Here is a 15,536-nt window from a genome sequence, read left to right as displayed (position 1 = left end):
GCTGGGAAGAACTTCCTCTCATCCCCAGCAGCAAACTCTCTCCCTGGAGAGGAAAGAGCCGACACCCGGAAAGAGCTTCCTCCAACACACAGACAGCACACACCCGCTCCTCCTGTCCTGTATACTGGGTGTAATTCTCAGTATCTGTATTATTCTGTATATATATAGACACTGCACAGTACCACTTCTCCTGTCCTGTATACTGGGTGTAATTCTCACTATCTGTATTATTCTGTATATATACACTGCACAGTACCACTTCTCCTGTCCTGTATACTGGGTGTAATTCTCAGTATCTGTATTATTCTGTATATATACACTGCACAGTACCACTTCTCCTGTCCTGTATACCGGGTGTAATTCTCAGTATCTGTATTATTCTGTATATATGGACACTGCACAGTACTACTTCTCCTGTCCTGTATACTGGGTGTAATTCTCAGTATCTGTATTATTCTGTATATATACACGGCACAGTACCACTTCTCCTGTCCTGTATACTGGGTGTAATTCTCAGTATCTGTATTATTCTGTATATATGGACACTGCACAGTACCACTTCTCCTGTCCTGTATACTGGGTGTAATTCTCAGTATCTGTATTATTCTGTATATATACACTGCATAGTACCACTTCTCCTGTCCTGTATACTGGGTGTAATTCTCAGTATCTGTATTATTCTGTATGTATACACTGCACAGTACCACTTCTCCTGTCCTGTATACTGGGTGTAATTCTCAGTATCTGTATTATTCTGTATGTATACACTGCACAGTACCGCTCCTCCTGTCCTGTATACTGGGTCGTGTCATGTGACAGTAGGGCGAGTGGTATAATGGGGCCCTCAGTGTGGCTGCAGTGGCCCTTGGGCTTCAGATCTAGTTATATTTGTGCTATTATGGTCTCGTTGTGATGTCATCGCGGCTTGTTATCACATGTTTGATCTGCTGTACGTTTTTCCGGCAGGTATGGTCAAATCTGAGATGGCGAAGCCGCTGCTGGGCGTCGAGAATGGCGATTCTACCGCATCGTTGGTCCTGTCGTGTGGAGACGCCATCGGGATTCTGGGCACCGGGGACTTTTCGCGATCTCTGGCCGCTCGTCTCCTATACTCAGGATTCAAGGTTGTGGTGGGAAGTCGCAATCCAAAGCGTAACGCTGCGCTCTTCCCTGCCGACGTGGAGGTGACGTTCCAGGAAGACGCGGTGAAACGCACGGAGCTGCTCTTTGTGGCGATTTTCCGAGAACATTATTGGACGCTGAGCTCGCTGTCAGGTGCCTTGTCCGGGAAAACGCTGATCGACGTCAGTAATAACCTGGAGATCAACGTCAACAAAGAGTCCAATGCCGAGTATCTGGCCGCTCTCTTCCCACAATGCACTGTGGTCAAAGCTTTCAACGTGGTGTCGGCCTGGGCTCTGCAGTCCGGTCCCAAAGATGGAAACAATCAGGTGAGAAAGATAAGCAGAGGGGGATAATTATTCAATGACATCACCGCTGCTCTCTAGTGATGGACAGGCTGCATTCTCAGTGATGTCACCGCTGCTCTCTAGTGATGGACAGGCTGCATTCTCAGTGATGTCACCGCTGCTCTCTAGTGAATGGATAGGCTGCATTCTCAGTGATGTCACCGCTGGTCTCTAGTGATAGGCTGCATTCTCAGTGATGTCACCGCTGCTCTCTAGTGATGGATAGGCTGCATGATCAGTGATGTCACCACTGCTCTCTAGTGAATGGATAGGCTGTATTCTCAGTGATGTCACCGCTGCTCTCTAGTGAATGGATAGGCTGTATTATCAGTGATGTCACCGTTGCTCTCTAGTGAATGGATAGGCTGCATTCTCAGTGATGTCATCGCTGCTCTATAGTGAATGGTAGGCTGCATTCTCAGTGATGTCACCGCTGCTCTCTAGTGACTGGATAGGCTGTATTCTCAGTGATGTCACCGCTGCTCTCTAGTGAATGGATAGGCTGTATTCTCAGTGATGTCACTTCTGCCCCCTAGTGAATGGATAGGCTGTATTATCAGTGATGTCACCGTTGCTCTCTAGTGAATGGATAGGCTGCATTATCAGTGATGTCACCGCTGCTCTCTAGAGAATGGATAGGCTGCATTCTCAGTGATGTCACTGTTGCTCTCTAGTGACTGGATAGGCTGCATTCTCAGTGATGTCATCGCTGCTCTCTAGTGAATGGGTAGTCTGCATTCTCAGTGATGTCACTTCTGCCCCCTAGTGAATGGATAGGCTGTATTATCAGTGATGTCACCGTTGCTCTCTAGTGAATGGATAGGCTGCATTCTCAGTGATGTCATCGCTGCTCTATAGTGAATGGATAGGCTGCATTCTCAGTGATGTCACCGCTGCTCTCTAGTGACTGGATAGGCTGTATTCTCAGTGATGTCACCGCTGCTCTCTAGTGAATGGATAGGCTGTATTCTCAGTGATGTCACCGTTGCTTTCTAGTGAATGGATAGGCTGTATTCTCAGTGAGGTCACCGCTGCTCTCTAGTGAATGGATAGGCTGTATTCTCAGTGATGTCACCGCTGCTCTCTAGTGAATGGATAGGCTGCATTCTCAGTGATCTCACCGTTGCTCTCTAGTGAATAGATAGGCTGCATTGTCAGTGTTGTCATCGCTGCTCTCCAGTGAATGGATAGGCTGCATTCTCAGTGATGTCACTGCTGCTCTCTAGTGAATGGATAGGCTGTATTCTCAGTGATGTCACTGCTGCTCTCTAGTGATTGGCTGGGGGCAGCTTCCCCTTCCTGCTTTTCGCTGTGACGCTTTTCATGCCACTTTGCACTTCTGCTCTTCCTAGGTCTTGATCTGCTCTGACAGCCCGGGTGCCAGATTCCGCGTTGCCTCCATTGGGCGCAGTATGGGCTTCATCCCGGTGGACATGGGGGCTCTGTGTGCGGCTCGTGAGGTTGAGAACGTGCCCCTGCGCCTCCTGCCCTTCTGGAAGGTTCCGTGTGCGCTGGCGCTCTGCCTCTTCCTCTTTTTCTACCTGTATTTCTTTGTGATTTCGGTGCTGCACCCCTACCTGGTGGAGAACAAGAACAAGTTCTACAAGATGCCGGTGGAGCTGATGAGCGTTACGCTGCCGTGTGTGGCCTTCGTGCTGCTGTCTCTGGTTTACTTGCCGGGAGTCCTGGCGGCACTTTACCAGCTACGCAGCGGCACGAAGTACAAGCGTTTTCCCGGCTGGCTGGACCAGTGGATGATCCACAGGAAGCAGATCGGCCTGGTCAGCTTCTTCATGGCGACGCTGCACGCTGTCTACAGTCTGTGCCTGCCCATGCGGAGATCGGCCCGCTACCAGATCCTCAATGATGCCACGAAACAGGTGCCGTGTTGCGCAGTGAGGGGGAGGGGAGGACTCCCAGAATACATCAATGATTGACTTGTGTTATAGGTGAAGAACAATGTGACAGATTCATGGGTGGAAGAAGAGGTCTGGCGGATGGAGATCTACGTGTCGCTCGGGATAATGGCGCTCGGAATCCTCTCACTTCTGGCTGTCTCTTCCTTACCGTCTGTCGGGAATTCCTTGAACTGGAAAGAATTCTCCTTCATTCAGGTGAGTCATCCCGGAGCCTGGGGGTCCGCTCCGTAGTGTGCGCCGTCTACTGGGTGTACAGGCAGAGCTTAAGAAGACGACCATTGACCGAATACCCTACTAGAGATGATGAACGTAAAAAAGGAGGGTCCTCACTTACCCAGAAATGGCGTCTCCTACACGTTATACTACATTGTCCCAGTCATGATCACTGCATGGGAAACCGCTGGATGCAGAGCTGAAATCTCTGCTTATTCAGTGTCTGCACAGTCAACTCCATCTCCCCATCATCACACACCTTACTGAAACTCAGCCAAACAATTAGGAGGTGTGTCTATCCACAAGCTTGCTGACTGTTTCCAATAGCAACCAGGAGAATAGTGAGTGCAGATCTGGAGTATAATACAGGATGTAACTCAGGCTAAGTACAGGATAAGTAATGTATGTATACATTGACTCCACCAGCAGAATAGTGAGTGCAGCTCTGGAGTATAATACAGGATGTAACTCAGGATCAGTACAGGATAAGTAATGTAATATATGTACACAGTGACCCCACCAGCAGAATAGTGAGTGCAGCTCTGGAGCATAATACAGGATGTAACTCAGGATCAGTACAGGATAAGTAATGTAATGTATGTACAGTGACTCCACCAGCAGAATAGTGAGTGCAGCTCTGGAGTATAATACAGGATATAACTCCGGATCAGTACAGGATAAGTAATGTAATGTATGTACACAGTGACCCCACCAGCAGAATAGTGAGTGCAGCTCTGGAGTATAATATAGGATATAACTCAGGATCAGTACAGGATAAGTAATGTAATGTATGTACACAGTGACTCCACCAGCAGAATAGTGAGTGCAGCTCTGGAGTATAATACAGGATATAACTCAGGATCAGTACAGGATAAGTAATGTAATGTATGTACACAGTGACTCCACCAGCAGAATAGTGAGTGCAGCTCTGGAGTATAATACAGGATGTAACTCAGGATCAGTACAGGATAATTAATGTAATGTATGTACACAGTGACTCCACCAGCAGAATAGTGAGTGCAGCTCTGGAGTATAATACAGGATATAACTCCGGATCAGTACAGGATAAGTAATGTAATGTATGTACACAGTGACCCCACCAGCAGAATAGTGAGTGCAGCTCTGGAGTATAATATAGGATATAACTCAGGATCAGTACAGGATAAGTAATGTAATGTATGTACACAGTGACTCCACCAGCAGAATAGTGAGTGCAGCTCTGGAGTATAATACAGGATGTAAGTCAGGATCAGTACAGGATAAGTAATGTATGTACACAGTGACTCCACCAGCAGAATAGTGAGTGCAGCTCTGGAGTATAATACAGGATGTAACTCAGGATCAGTACAGGATAAGTAATGTATGTACACAGTGACTCCACCAGCAGAATAGTGAGTGCAGCTCTGGAGTATAATACATGATATAACTCAGGATCAGTACAGGATAAGTAATGTAATGTATGTACACAGTGACTCCACCAGCAGAATAGTGAGTGCAGCTCTGGAGTATAATACATGATATAACTCAGGATCAGTACAGGATAAGTAATGTAATGTATGTACACAGTGACTCCACCAGCAGAATAGTGAGTGCAGCTCTGGAGTATAATACAGGATATAACTCAGGACCAGTACAGGATAAGTGATGTAATGTATGTACACAGTGACTCCACCAGCAGAATAGTGAGTACAGCTCTGGAGTATAATACAGGATATAACTCAGGATCAGTACAGGATAAGTAATGTAATGTATGTACACAGTGACTCCACCAGCAGAATAGTGAGTGCAGCTCTGGAGTATAATACAGGATATAACTCAGGATCAGTACAGGATAAGTAATGTAATGTATGTACACAGTGACTCCACCAGCAGAATAGTGAGTGCAGCTCTGGAGTATAATACAGGATATAACTCAGGATCAGTACAGGATAAGTAATGTAATGTATGTACACAGTGACTCCACCAGCAGAATAGTGAGTGCAGCTCTGGAGTATAATACAGGATGTAACTCAGGATCAGCATTGTATGTACATAGTGACTCTGCTGGTTATGGAGATTGGTGCTAAGTGACACTTAGGGTACGTTCACACGCAGTGGTTTCAGGCATAAGTCGGGCCATTTACCCCTCGAATCACGCCTGAAAAACAGCTCCATTACGCCTCCAAACATCTGCCCAGTGCTTGCAATGGGATTTACGGTTTTCTGTTCCCACGAGGCGTAATTTTACATGTCGTTTTCAAAATACGGCGTGTAAAAAGGCTTTGCGTCAAAAGAAGTGCAGATCATTTCTTGGGACGTGTTTTGGAGTCGTTTTTCATTGACTCCATTGAAAAACAGCTCCAAAAAGGCAGTAAAATACGCCGTGAAAAACACGAGTTGCTACAAAAACGTTGGAAAATCAGGAGCTGTTTTCGCTTGAAAACAGCTCCGTATTTTCAGATGTTTTTGAATTTGTGTGAACATGGCCTTACATGTCATATTAACCCCTTGCCGTCCTGCGCCGTAATAGTAAATCGCAACTCGTCCCGCAAAATAACTTTCTCAATGAGCTCCTTTCAATGTAGCGACACAAAAAAAACGAACATTTGGAGTCGCTGTAATCGTAGCAACCGACGGAATAAAGATATCGTGTCATTTACACCACGAGGAACTCCATAAACACGAGCCCTCCTATGACGACTTTGATGGAAAAAAAAAACTGCTGCGTACTTTGGGGTTAATAATAATGTCGTTTGTCGCAGTCACATGACCAGTAATGGCCCCGGTGATACGTCACACAATGTGCAGTACAAGTCACATGTAAATCATGCAATTTCGTTTTAGTGTCATGTGACCTCTTCTGCACGATGGCGGCGTCTGTGGCTGGTGTCATTCAGCTTGTGGCTGGGGTTAGCCTGGTTCAGAACAGATGGGGGGGGTGGTTGTGTTTGGCCTCGGATGCCGATGAGCTGACGTGACTGCGCTGTGACGCCAGGCGCCGAGGAGCTGACGTGACTGTGCTGACGTGACTGTGCTGACGCCAGGTGCCGATGAGCTGACGTGACTGCGCTGACGCCAGGTGCCGATGAGCTGACATGACTGCGCTGACGCCAGGTGCCGATGAGCTGACGTGACTGCGCTGACGCCAGGTGCCGATGAGCTGACGTGACTGCGCTGACGCCAGGTGCCGATGAGCTGACGTGACTGCGCTGACGCCAGGTGCCGATGAGCTGACGTGACCGCGTGCCCTCATGGAGAAGTTAGTTTCGGGTCTGGTATGGACTGCTGCTCAGTTCTTCTCCAGTTGTCTCTAGATAAACCAAACAACGTGAAATCCTGACTTTTCTCGGGGCTGCTGCTACTCCTCTTCTCTCTGTTATCAGCAGTTCTGTTTTTCTTTGCAGTGTAAGCTGGGGTTCGCATCGCTGGTAGTGAGCACCCTCCACACCCTCGCGTTCGGCTGGAGACGAGCATTTGATGGGAGTCGCTACAAGTTTTACCTGCCGCCAGCTTTCACCCTGACGCTAGTGCTGCCCTTCATCATCATCCTGGCCAGAATCATCTTCCTCCTGCCTGGTATCAATGCAAAACTGGTGAAGATCCGCAGGGGGTGGGAAAAGGACAAGTGTGTGACCTTCACCGTGCCGACCCCGAGCGGGGGTGCTGTAGAAGGATCTAGTAATGTTTAAGTGAAGGGGGCGAGATCCCACACATCAGGGGGTTCTGGCGCCATGTATGACAGGACAATCCCACACATCAGGGGGTCCAGGCGCCATGTATGAAAGGACAATCCCACACATCAGGGGGCCCAGGCGCCATGTATGACAGGACGATCCCACACATCAGGGGGCCCAGGCGCCATGTATGACAGGACAATCCCACACATCAGGGGGTCCAGGCGCCATGTATGACAGGACAATCCCACACATCAGGGGGCCCAGGCGCCATGTATGACAGGACGATCCCACACATCAGGGGGTCCTGGCGCAATGTATGACAGGACAATCCCACACATCAGGGGGTCCAGGCGCCATGTATGACAGGACATACCCACACATCAGGGGGTCCAGGCGCCATGTATGAAAGGACAATCCCACACATCAGGGGGTTCTGGCGCCATGTATGACAGGACGATCCCACACATCAGGGGGCCCAGGCGCCATGTATGACAGGACAATCCCACACATCAGGGGGTCCAGGTGCCATGTATGACAGGACAATCCCACACATCAGGGGGCCCAGGCGCCATGTATGACAGGACGATCCCACACATCAGGGGGTCCTGGCGCAATGTATGACAGGACAATCCCACACATCAGGGGGTCCAGGCGCCATGTATGACAGGACATACCCACACATCAGGGGGTCCAGGCGCCATGTATGACAGGACGATCTCACACATCAGGGGGTCCTGGCGCCATGTATGACAGGACAATCCCACACATCAGGGGGCCCAGGCGCCATGTATGACAGGACGATCCCACACATCAGGGGGTGCTGGCGCCATGTATGACAGGACGTCGTCAGTAACTCTCCCAATGTGCACAATGTTAGCGTCAGTCTCCTAGATGTCAGTGTCACAGCCGCGCAGCGGGGTCTACAGATCTAGGGAAAACCAGGACTGAACAGCCACGATATGGAGGCCAAAGAAATCATCAGAAACAACTTCCCCCAATATTGTATAAGAGACAAAACAATGTTTATTAGTTCTTATGCCGGGACGTAGCAGCCACTTGTAACCCATAGGCACAGACCCCAGCGGAGAGACCGTAATGACCTGCTACACGTAGACCCCAGTATACAGAGACAGTAATGGCCGCCTACACCCCAGTATACAGACAGTAATGGCCGCCTACACATAGACCCCAGTATACAGAGACAGTAATGGCCGCCTACACGTAGACCCCAGTATACAGAGACAGTAATGGCCGCCTACACGTAGACCCCAGTATACAGAGACAGTAATGACCGGCTACACGTAGACCCCAGTATACAGAGACAGTAATGGCCGCCTACACGTAGACCCCAGTATACAGAGACAGTAATGGCCGCCTACACGTAGACCCCAGTATACAGAGACAGTAATGGCCGCCTACACGTAGACCCCAGTATACAGAGACAGTAATGGCCGCCTACACGTAGACCCCAGTATATAGAGACAGTAATGACCTGCTACACGTAGACCCCAGTATACAGAGACAGTAATGACCGGCTACACGTAGACCCCAGTATATAGAGACAGTAATGGCCGCCTACACGTAGACCCCAGTATACAGAGACAGTAATGACCTGCTACACGTAGACCCCAGTATATAGAGACAGTAATGGCCGCCTACACGTAGACCCCAGTATACAGAGACAGTAATGGCCGCCTACACGTAGACCCCAGTATATAGAGACAGTAATGACCTGCTACACGTAGACCCCAGTATACAGAGACAGTAATGACCGGCTACACGTAGACCCCAGTATATAGAGACAGTAATGACCTGCTACACGTAGACCCCAGTATATAGAGACAGTAATGACCGGCTACACGTAGACCCCAGTATATAGAGACAGTAATGGCCGCCTACACGTAGACCCCAGTATACAGAGACAGTAATGACCGGCTACACGTAGACCCCAGTATATAGAGACAGTAATGGCCGCCTACACGTAGACCCCAGTATACAGAGACAGTAATGACCGGCTACACGTAGACCCCAGTATATAGAGACAGTAATGACCGGCTACACGTAGACCCCAGTATACAGAGACAGTAATGGCCGCCTACACGTAGACCCCAGTATATAGAGACAGTAATGACCGGCTACACGTAGACCCCAGTATACAGAGACAGTAATGGCCGCCTACACGTAGACCCCAGTATATAGAGACAGTAATGGCCGCCTACACGTAGACCCCAGTATATAGAGACAGTAATGGCCGCCTACACGTAGACCCCAGTATACAGAGACAGTAATGACCGGCTACACGTAGACCCCAGTATACAGAGACAGTAATGACCGGCTACACGTAGACCCCAGTATACAGAGACAGTAATGGCCGCCTACACGTAGACCCCAGTATACAGAGACAGTAATGACCTGCTACACGTAGACCCCAGTATACAGAGACAGTAATGGCCGCCTACACGTAGACCCCAGTATATAGAGACAGTAATGACCGGCTACACGTAGACCCCAGTATACAGAGACAGTAATGACCGGCTACACGTAGACCCCAGTATATAGAGACAGTAATGACCTGCTACACGTAGACCCCAGTATATAGAGACAGTAATGACCGGCTACACGTAGACCCCAGTATATAGAGACAGTAATGGCCGCCTCCATGTAGACCCCAGTATACAGAGACAGTAATGGCCGCCTACACGTAGACCCCAGTATACAGAGACAGTAAGGACCGGCTACACGTAGACCCCAGTATATAGAGACAGTAATGGCCGCCTACACGTAGACCCCAGTATACAGAGACAGTAATGACCGGCTACACGTAGACCCCAGTATATAGAGACAGTAATGACCTGCTACACGTAGACCCCAGTATACAGAGACAGTAATGACCGGCTACACGTAGACCCCAGTATATAGAGACAGTAATGGCCGCCTACACGTAGACCCCAGTATATAGAGACAGTAATGACCGGCTACACGTAGACCCCAGTATATAGACACAGTAATGACCTGCTACACGTAGACCCCAGTATATAGAGACAGTAATGACCGGCTACACGTAGACCCCAGTATATAGAGACAGTAATGGCCGCCTCCATGTAGACCCCAGTATATAGAGACAGTAATGGCCGCCTACACGTAGACCCCAGTATATAGAGACAGTAATGACCGGCTACACGTAGACCCCAGTATATAGAGACAGTAATGGCCGCCTCCATGTAGACCCCAGTATACAGAGACAGTAATGGCCGCCTACACGTAGACCCCAGTATATAGAGACAGTAATGACCGGCTACACGTAGACCCCAGTATATAGAGACAGTAATGACCGGCTACACGTAGACCCCAGTATATAGAGACAGTAATGACCGGCTACACGTAGACCCCAGTATATAGAGACAGTAATGACCGGCTACACGTAGACCCCAGTATATAGAGACAGTAATGGCCGCCTACACGTAGACCCCAGTATATAGAGACAGTAATGACCGGCTACACGTAGACCCCAGTATATAGAGACAGTAATGACCGGCTACACGTAGACCCCAGTATATAGAGACAGTAATGGCCGCCTCCATGTAGACCCCAGTATACAGAGACAGTAATGGCCGCCTACACGTAGACCCCAGTATATAGAGACAGTAATGGCCGCCTACACGTAGACCCCAGTATATAGAGACAGTAATGACCGGCTACACGTAGACCCCAGTATATAGAGACAGTAATGGCCGCCTCCATGTAGACCCCAGTATATAGAGACAGTAATGACCGGCTACACGTAGACCCCAGTATATAGAGACAGTAATGACCTGCTACACGTAGACCCCAGTATATAGAGACAGTAATGGCCGCCTACACGTAGACCCCAGTATATAGAGACATTAATGGCCGCCTACACGTAGACCCCAGTATACAGAGACAGTAATGACCGCCTACACGTAGACCCCAGTATATAGAGACAGTAATGACCGGCTACACGTAGACCCCAGTATATAGAGACAGTAATGGCCGCCTCCATGTAGACCCCAGTATATAGAGACAGTAATGACCGGCTACACGTAGACCCCAGTACATAGAGACAGTAATGACCGGCTACACGTAGACCCCAGTATATAGAGACAGTAATGGCCGCCTACACGTAGACCCCAGTATATAGAGACATTAATGGCCGCCTACACGTAGACCCCAGTATATAGAGACAGTAATGACCGGCCACACGTAGATCCCAGTATATAGAGACAGTAATGACCGGCTACACGTAGACCCCAGTATATAGAGACAGTAATGACCGGCTACACGTAGACCCCAGTATATAGAGACAGTAATGGCCGCCTACACGTAGACCCCAGTATATAGAGACAGTAATGACCGGCTACACGTAGACCCCAGTATATAGAGACAGTAATGACCGGCTACACGTAGACCCCAGTATACAGAGACAGTAATGACCGGCTACACGTAGACCCCAGTATACAGAGACAGTAATGACCGGCTACACGTAGACCCCAGTATACAGAGACAGTAATGACCGGCTACACGTAGACCCCAGTATACAGAGACAGTAATGACCGGCTACACGTAGACCCCAGTATATAGAGACAGTAATGACCGCCTACACGTAGACCCCAGTATACAGAGATAGTAATGGCCGCCTACACGTAGACCCCAGTATACAGAGACAGTAATGACCGGCTACACGTAGACCCCAGTATATAGAGACAGTAATGGCCGCCTACACGTAGACCCCAGTATATAGAGACAGTAATGACCGGCTACACGTAGACCCCAGTATACAGAGACAGTAATGGCCGCCTACACGTAGACCCCAGTATATAGAGACAGTAATGGCCGCCTACACGTAGACCCCAGTATATAGAGACAGTAATGGCCGCCTACACGTAGACCCCAGTATACAGAGACAGTAATGACCGGCTACACGTAGACCCCAGTATACAGAGACAGTAATGACCGGCTACACGTAGACCCCAGTATACAGAGACAGTAATGACCGGCTACACGTAGACCCCAGTATATAGAGACAGTAATAGCCGCCTACACGTAGACCCCAGTATACAGAGACAGTAATGGCCGCCTACACGTAGACCCCAGTATACAGAGACAGTAATGGCCGCCTACACGTAGACCCCAGTATATAGAGACAGTAATGACCGGCTACACGTAGACCCCAGTATATAGAGACAGTAATGGCCGCCTACACGTAGACCCCAGTATATAGAGACAGTAATGACCGGCTACACGTAGACCCCAGTATATAGAGACAGTAATAGCCGCCTACACGTAGACCCCAGTATACAGAGACAGTAATGGCCGCCTACACGTAGACCCCAGTATACAGAGACAGTAATGGCCGCCTACACGTAGACCCCAGTATATAGAGACAGTAATGGCCGCCTACACGTAGACCCCAGTATACAGAGACAGTAATGACCTGCTACACGTAGACCCCAGTATATAGAGACAGTAATGGCCGCCTCCATGTAGACCCCAGTATACAGAGACAGTAATGGCCGCCTACACGTAGACCCCAGTATACAAAGACAGTAATGGCCGCCTACACGTAGACCCCAGTATATAGAGACAGTAATGACCGGCTACACGTAGACCCCAGTATATAGAGACAGTAATGACCGCCTACACGTAGACCCCAGTATATAGAGACAGTAATGGCCGCCTACACGTAGACCCCAGTATATAGAGACAGTAATGGCCGCCTCCATGTAGACCCCAGTATACAGAGACAGTAATGGCCGCCTACACGTAGACCCCAGTATATAGAGACAGTAATGGCCGCCTCCATGTAGACCCCAGTATACAGAGACAGTAATGGCCGCCTCCATGTAGACTCAGGTACGTTATGTGCAGACTCTGTGGCGGCTGCATCGTCTGATATCATCCGTTCAGCGGAGTACAGGCTGCCGTCATATATGTGACTCCTTATAAAAGCTTCATCTCCGGATCATGAACCTTCTGAAACTTTTTAACAGACTGTATTTAAATTCCTTAAACATTTTCAAGAACTCTGCTTGCTGTTCGTAAATAGAAACATGCTTATTTACATCACGAATCTTAAAACTCGTCCTGTCCACGTCCATCAGATACAGAACAAAGTCGCTTAGAGAGTTGCAGAACTTTTGTTGGTTCATTTCTCACCAGCGCGCGGTTTCCCCAGCTGTGCAGTTGTGGGGTTTACGGGTGCAGGTTGGGGTCACCCCCGTCTCCCCTCCACTCTCATGCCTGACAATATCATGTGATACTACATAGACCAGGTGCCGGACCTGATAATACAAGTGAGTGGAGAGCAGAGCACGGGACAGTCTGTATATGGTACACGTCTTCCTCGCACCGCGGGCCGCACTACACGTCTTCCGCGGGCCGCTCTACACGTCTTCCGCGCACCACTCTACACGTCCACCGCGGGCCGCTCTACACGTCTTCCGCGCATCGCGGGCCGCTCTACACGTCTTCCGCGCACCGCTCTACACGTCTTCCGCGCACCGCTCTACACGTCTTCCGCGCACCGCGGGCCGCTCTACACGTCTTCCGCGCACCGCTCTACACGTCTACCGCGGGCAGCTCTACACGTCTTCCGCATACCGCGGGCCGCTCTACACGTCTTCTGCGCGCCGCTCTACACGTCTTCTGCGCACCGCTCTACACGTCTTCCGCACACCGCGGGCCGCTCTACACGTCTTCCGCGGGCCGCTCTACACGTCTTCCTCGCACCGCGGGCCGCTCTACACGTCTACCTCACACCGCTCTACACGTCTTCCGCGCACCGCTCTACACGTCTACCGCGGGCCGCTCTACACGTCTTCCGCGCACCGCTCTACACGTCTATCGCGGGCCGCTCTACACGTCTTCCACGGGCCGCTCTACACGTCTTCCGCGGGCCGCTCTACACGTCTTCTGCGCACCGCTCTACACGTCTTCTGCGCACCGCTCTACACGTCTTCCGCACACCGCGGGCCGCTCTACACGTCTTCCGCGCACCGCTCTACACGTCTTCCGCGGGCCGCTCTACACGTCTACCTCGCACCGCGGGCCGCTCTACACGTCTTCCTCGCACCGCGGGCCGCTCTACACGTCTTCCTCGCACCGCGGGCCGCTCTACACGTCTTCCGCGGGCCGCTCTACACGTCTTCCTCGCACCGCGGGCCGCTCTACACGTCTTCCTCGCACCGCGGGCCGCTCTACACGTCTTCCTCGCACCGCGGGCCGCTCTACACGTCTTCCTCGCACCGCGGGCCGCTCTACACGTCTTCCGCGGGCCGCTCTACTCGTCTTCCTCGCACCGCGGGCCGCTCTACACGTCTTCCTCGCACCGCGGGCCGCTCTACACGTCTTCCTCGCACCGCGGGCCGCTCTACACGTCTTCCGCGGGCCGCTCTACACGTCTTCCTCGCACCGCGGGCCGCTCTACACGTCTTCCTCGCACCGCGGGCCGCTCTACACGTCTTCCTCGCACCGCGGGCCGCTCTACACGTCTTCCTCGCACCGCGGGCCGCTCTACACGTCTTCCGCGGGCCGCTCTACTCGTCTTCCTCGCACCGCGGGCCGCTCTACACGTCTTCCTCGCACCGCGGGCCGCTCTACACGTCTTCCTCGCACCGCGGGCCGCTCTACACGTCTTCCTCGCACCGCGGGCCGCTCTACACGTCTTCCTCGCACCGCGGGCCGCTCTACACGTCTTCCTCGCACCGCGGGCCGCTCTACACGTCTTCCTCGCACCGCGGGCCGCTCTACACGTCTTCCTCGCACCTCGGGACGCTCTACACGTCTTCCGCGCACCGCGGGACGCTCTACACGTCTTCCGCGCACCGCGGGACGCTCTTCCTGACACTGCTTGTATCTCAATCTTACTAGTGCCTTAATAAAGTATAATCTCCTGATCAGTGTGGTGATGTCTCCGGACAATGGCGCAGCGCGGTCATCAATAAGAAGACACGATGGGAGAGGTCACTGCGTCTCATTCATCTCCAGGGCCACATGAACCAGAGAGCGGATCTGAAGCCCCATTCACACAGTGCAGGTTTTTTGTATTCTGGGTTATTGCTAGTGCAGTGGTGGCGACTGCGAGCGAATCCTCCTCTTCCAGCTGCAGGCGGGCGGCTCCTTATCTCCGTGCAGCCGGACTGGTCGGGGACAGATATCTTCCCAATACTGGAATATCACACGTCACCAGACGGACGGGTGCGGGAGATACGTTAGCGGCCATATTATAGAAGCTGAACCTGTAAGAAGGCGCCGGCGCCAGG

At 50.9% G+C, this 15,536-nt stretch overlaps 1 protein-coding gene across 1 annotated transcript; it reads left to right on the top strand.

Annotated features, from left to right (window-relative positions):
- Positions 1-968: 968 nt before the first annotated feature.
- STEAP3 (STEAP3 metalloreductase) lies at positions 969-8,444 on the top strand. Its single transcript, XM_075847877.1, has 4 exons — positions 969-1,451; positions 2,822-3,349; positions 3,419-3,583; positions 6,985-8,444. The coding sequence occupies exons 1-4, from the start codon at positions 969-971 to the stop codon at positions 7,267-7,269; spliced, it is 1,461 nt and encodes a 486-aa protein (XP_075703992.1). The 3' UTR covers positions 7,270-8,444.
- Positions 8,445-15,536: the final 7,092 nt, after the last annotated feature.

Source organism: Rhinoderma darwinii, unplaced genomic scaffold (assembly GCF_050947455.1).
Source record: "Rhinoderma darwinii isolate aRhiDar2 unplaced genomic scaffold, aRhiDar2.hap1 Scaffold_1006, whole genome shotgun sequence".
Lineage (NCBI taxonomy): Eukaryota > Metazoa > Chordata > Amphibia > Anura > Rhinodermatidae > Rhinoderma > Rhinoderma darwinii.
The sequence above is the reverse complement of the archived record's forward strand: the minus strand, read 5'-3'. Positions and strand labels throughout refer to the sequence as shown.

Excerpts from the sequence above, each read along its gene's own strand:
- STEAP3 (XM_075847877.1), top strand. The coding sequence starts at position 969 with ATGGTCAAATCTGAGATGGCGAAGCCGCTGCTGGGCGTCGAGAATGGC. Across the intron at positions 3,350-3,418 it reads TCAATGATGCCACGAAACAG|GTGAAGAACAATGTGACAGA; the intron begins GTGCCGTGTTGC and ends CTTGTGTTATAG. Across the intron at positions 3,584-6,984 it reads AAGAATTCTCCTTCATTCAG|TGTAAGCTGGGGTTCGCATC; the intron begins GTGAGTCATCCC and ends TTTTCTTTGCAG.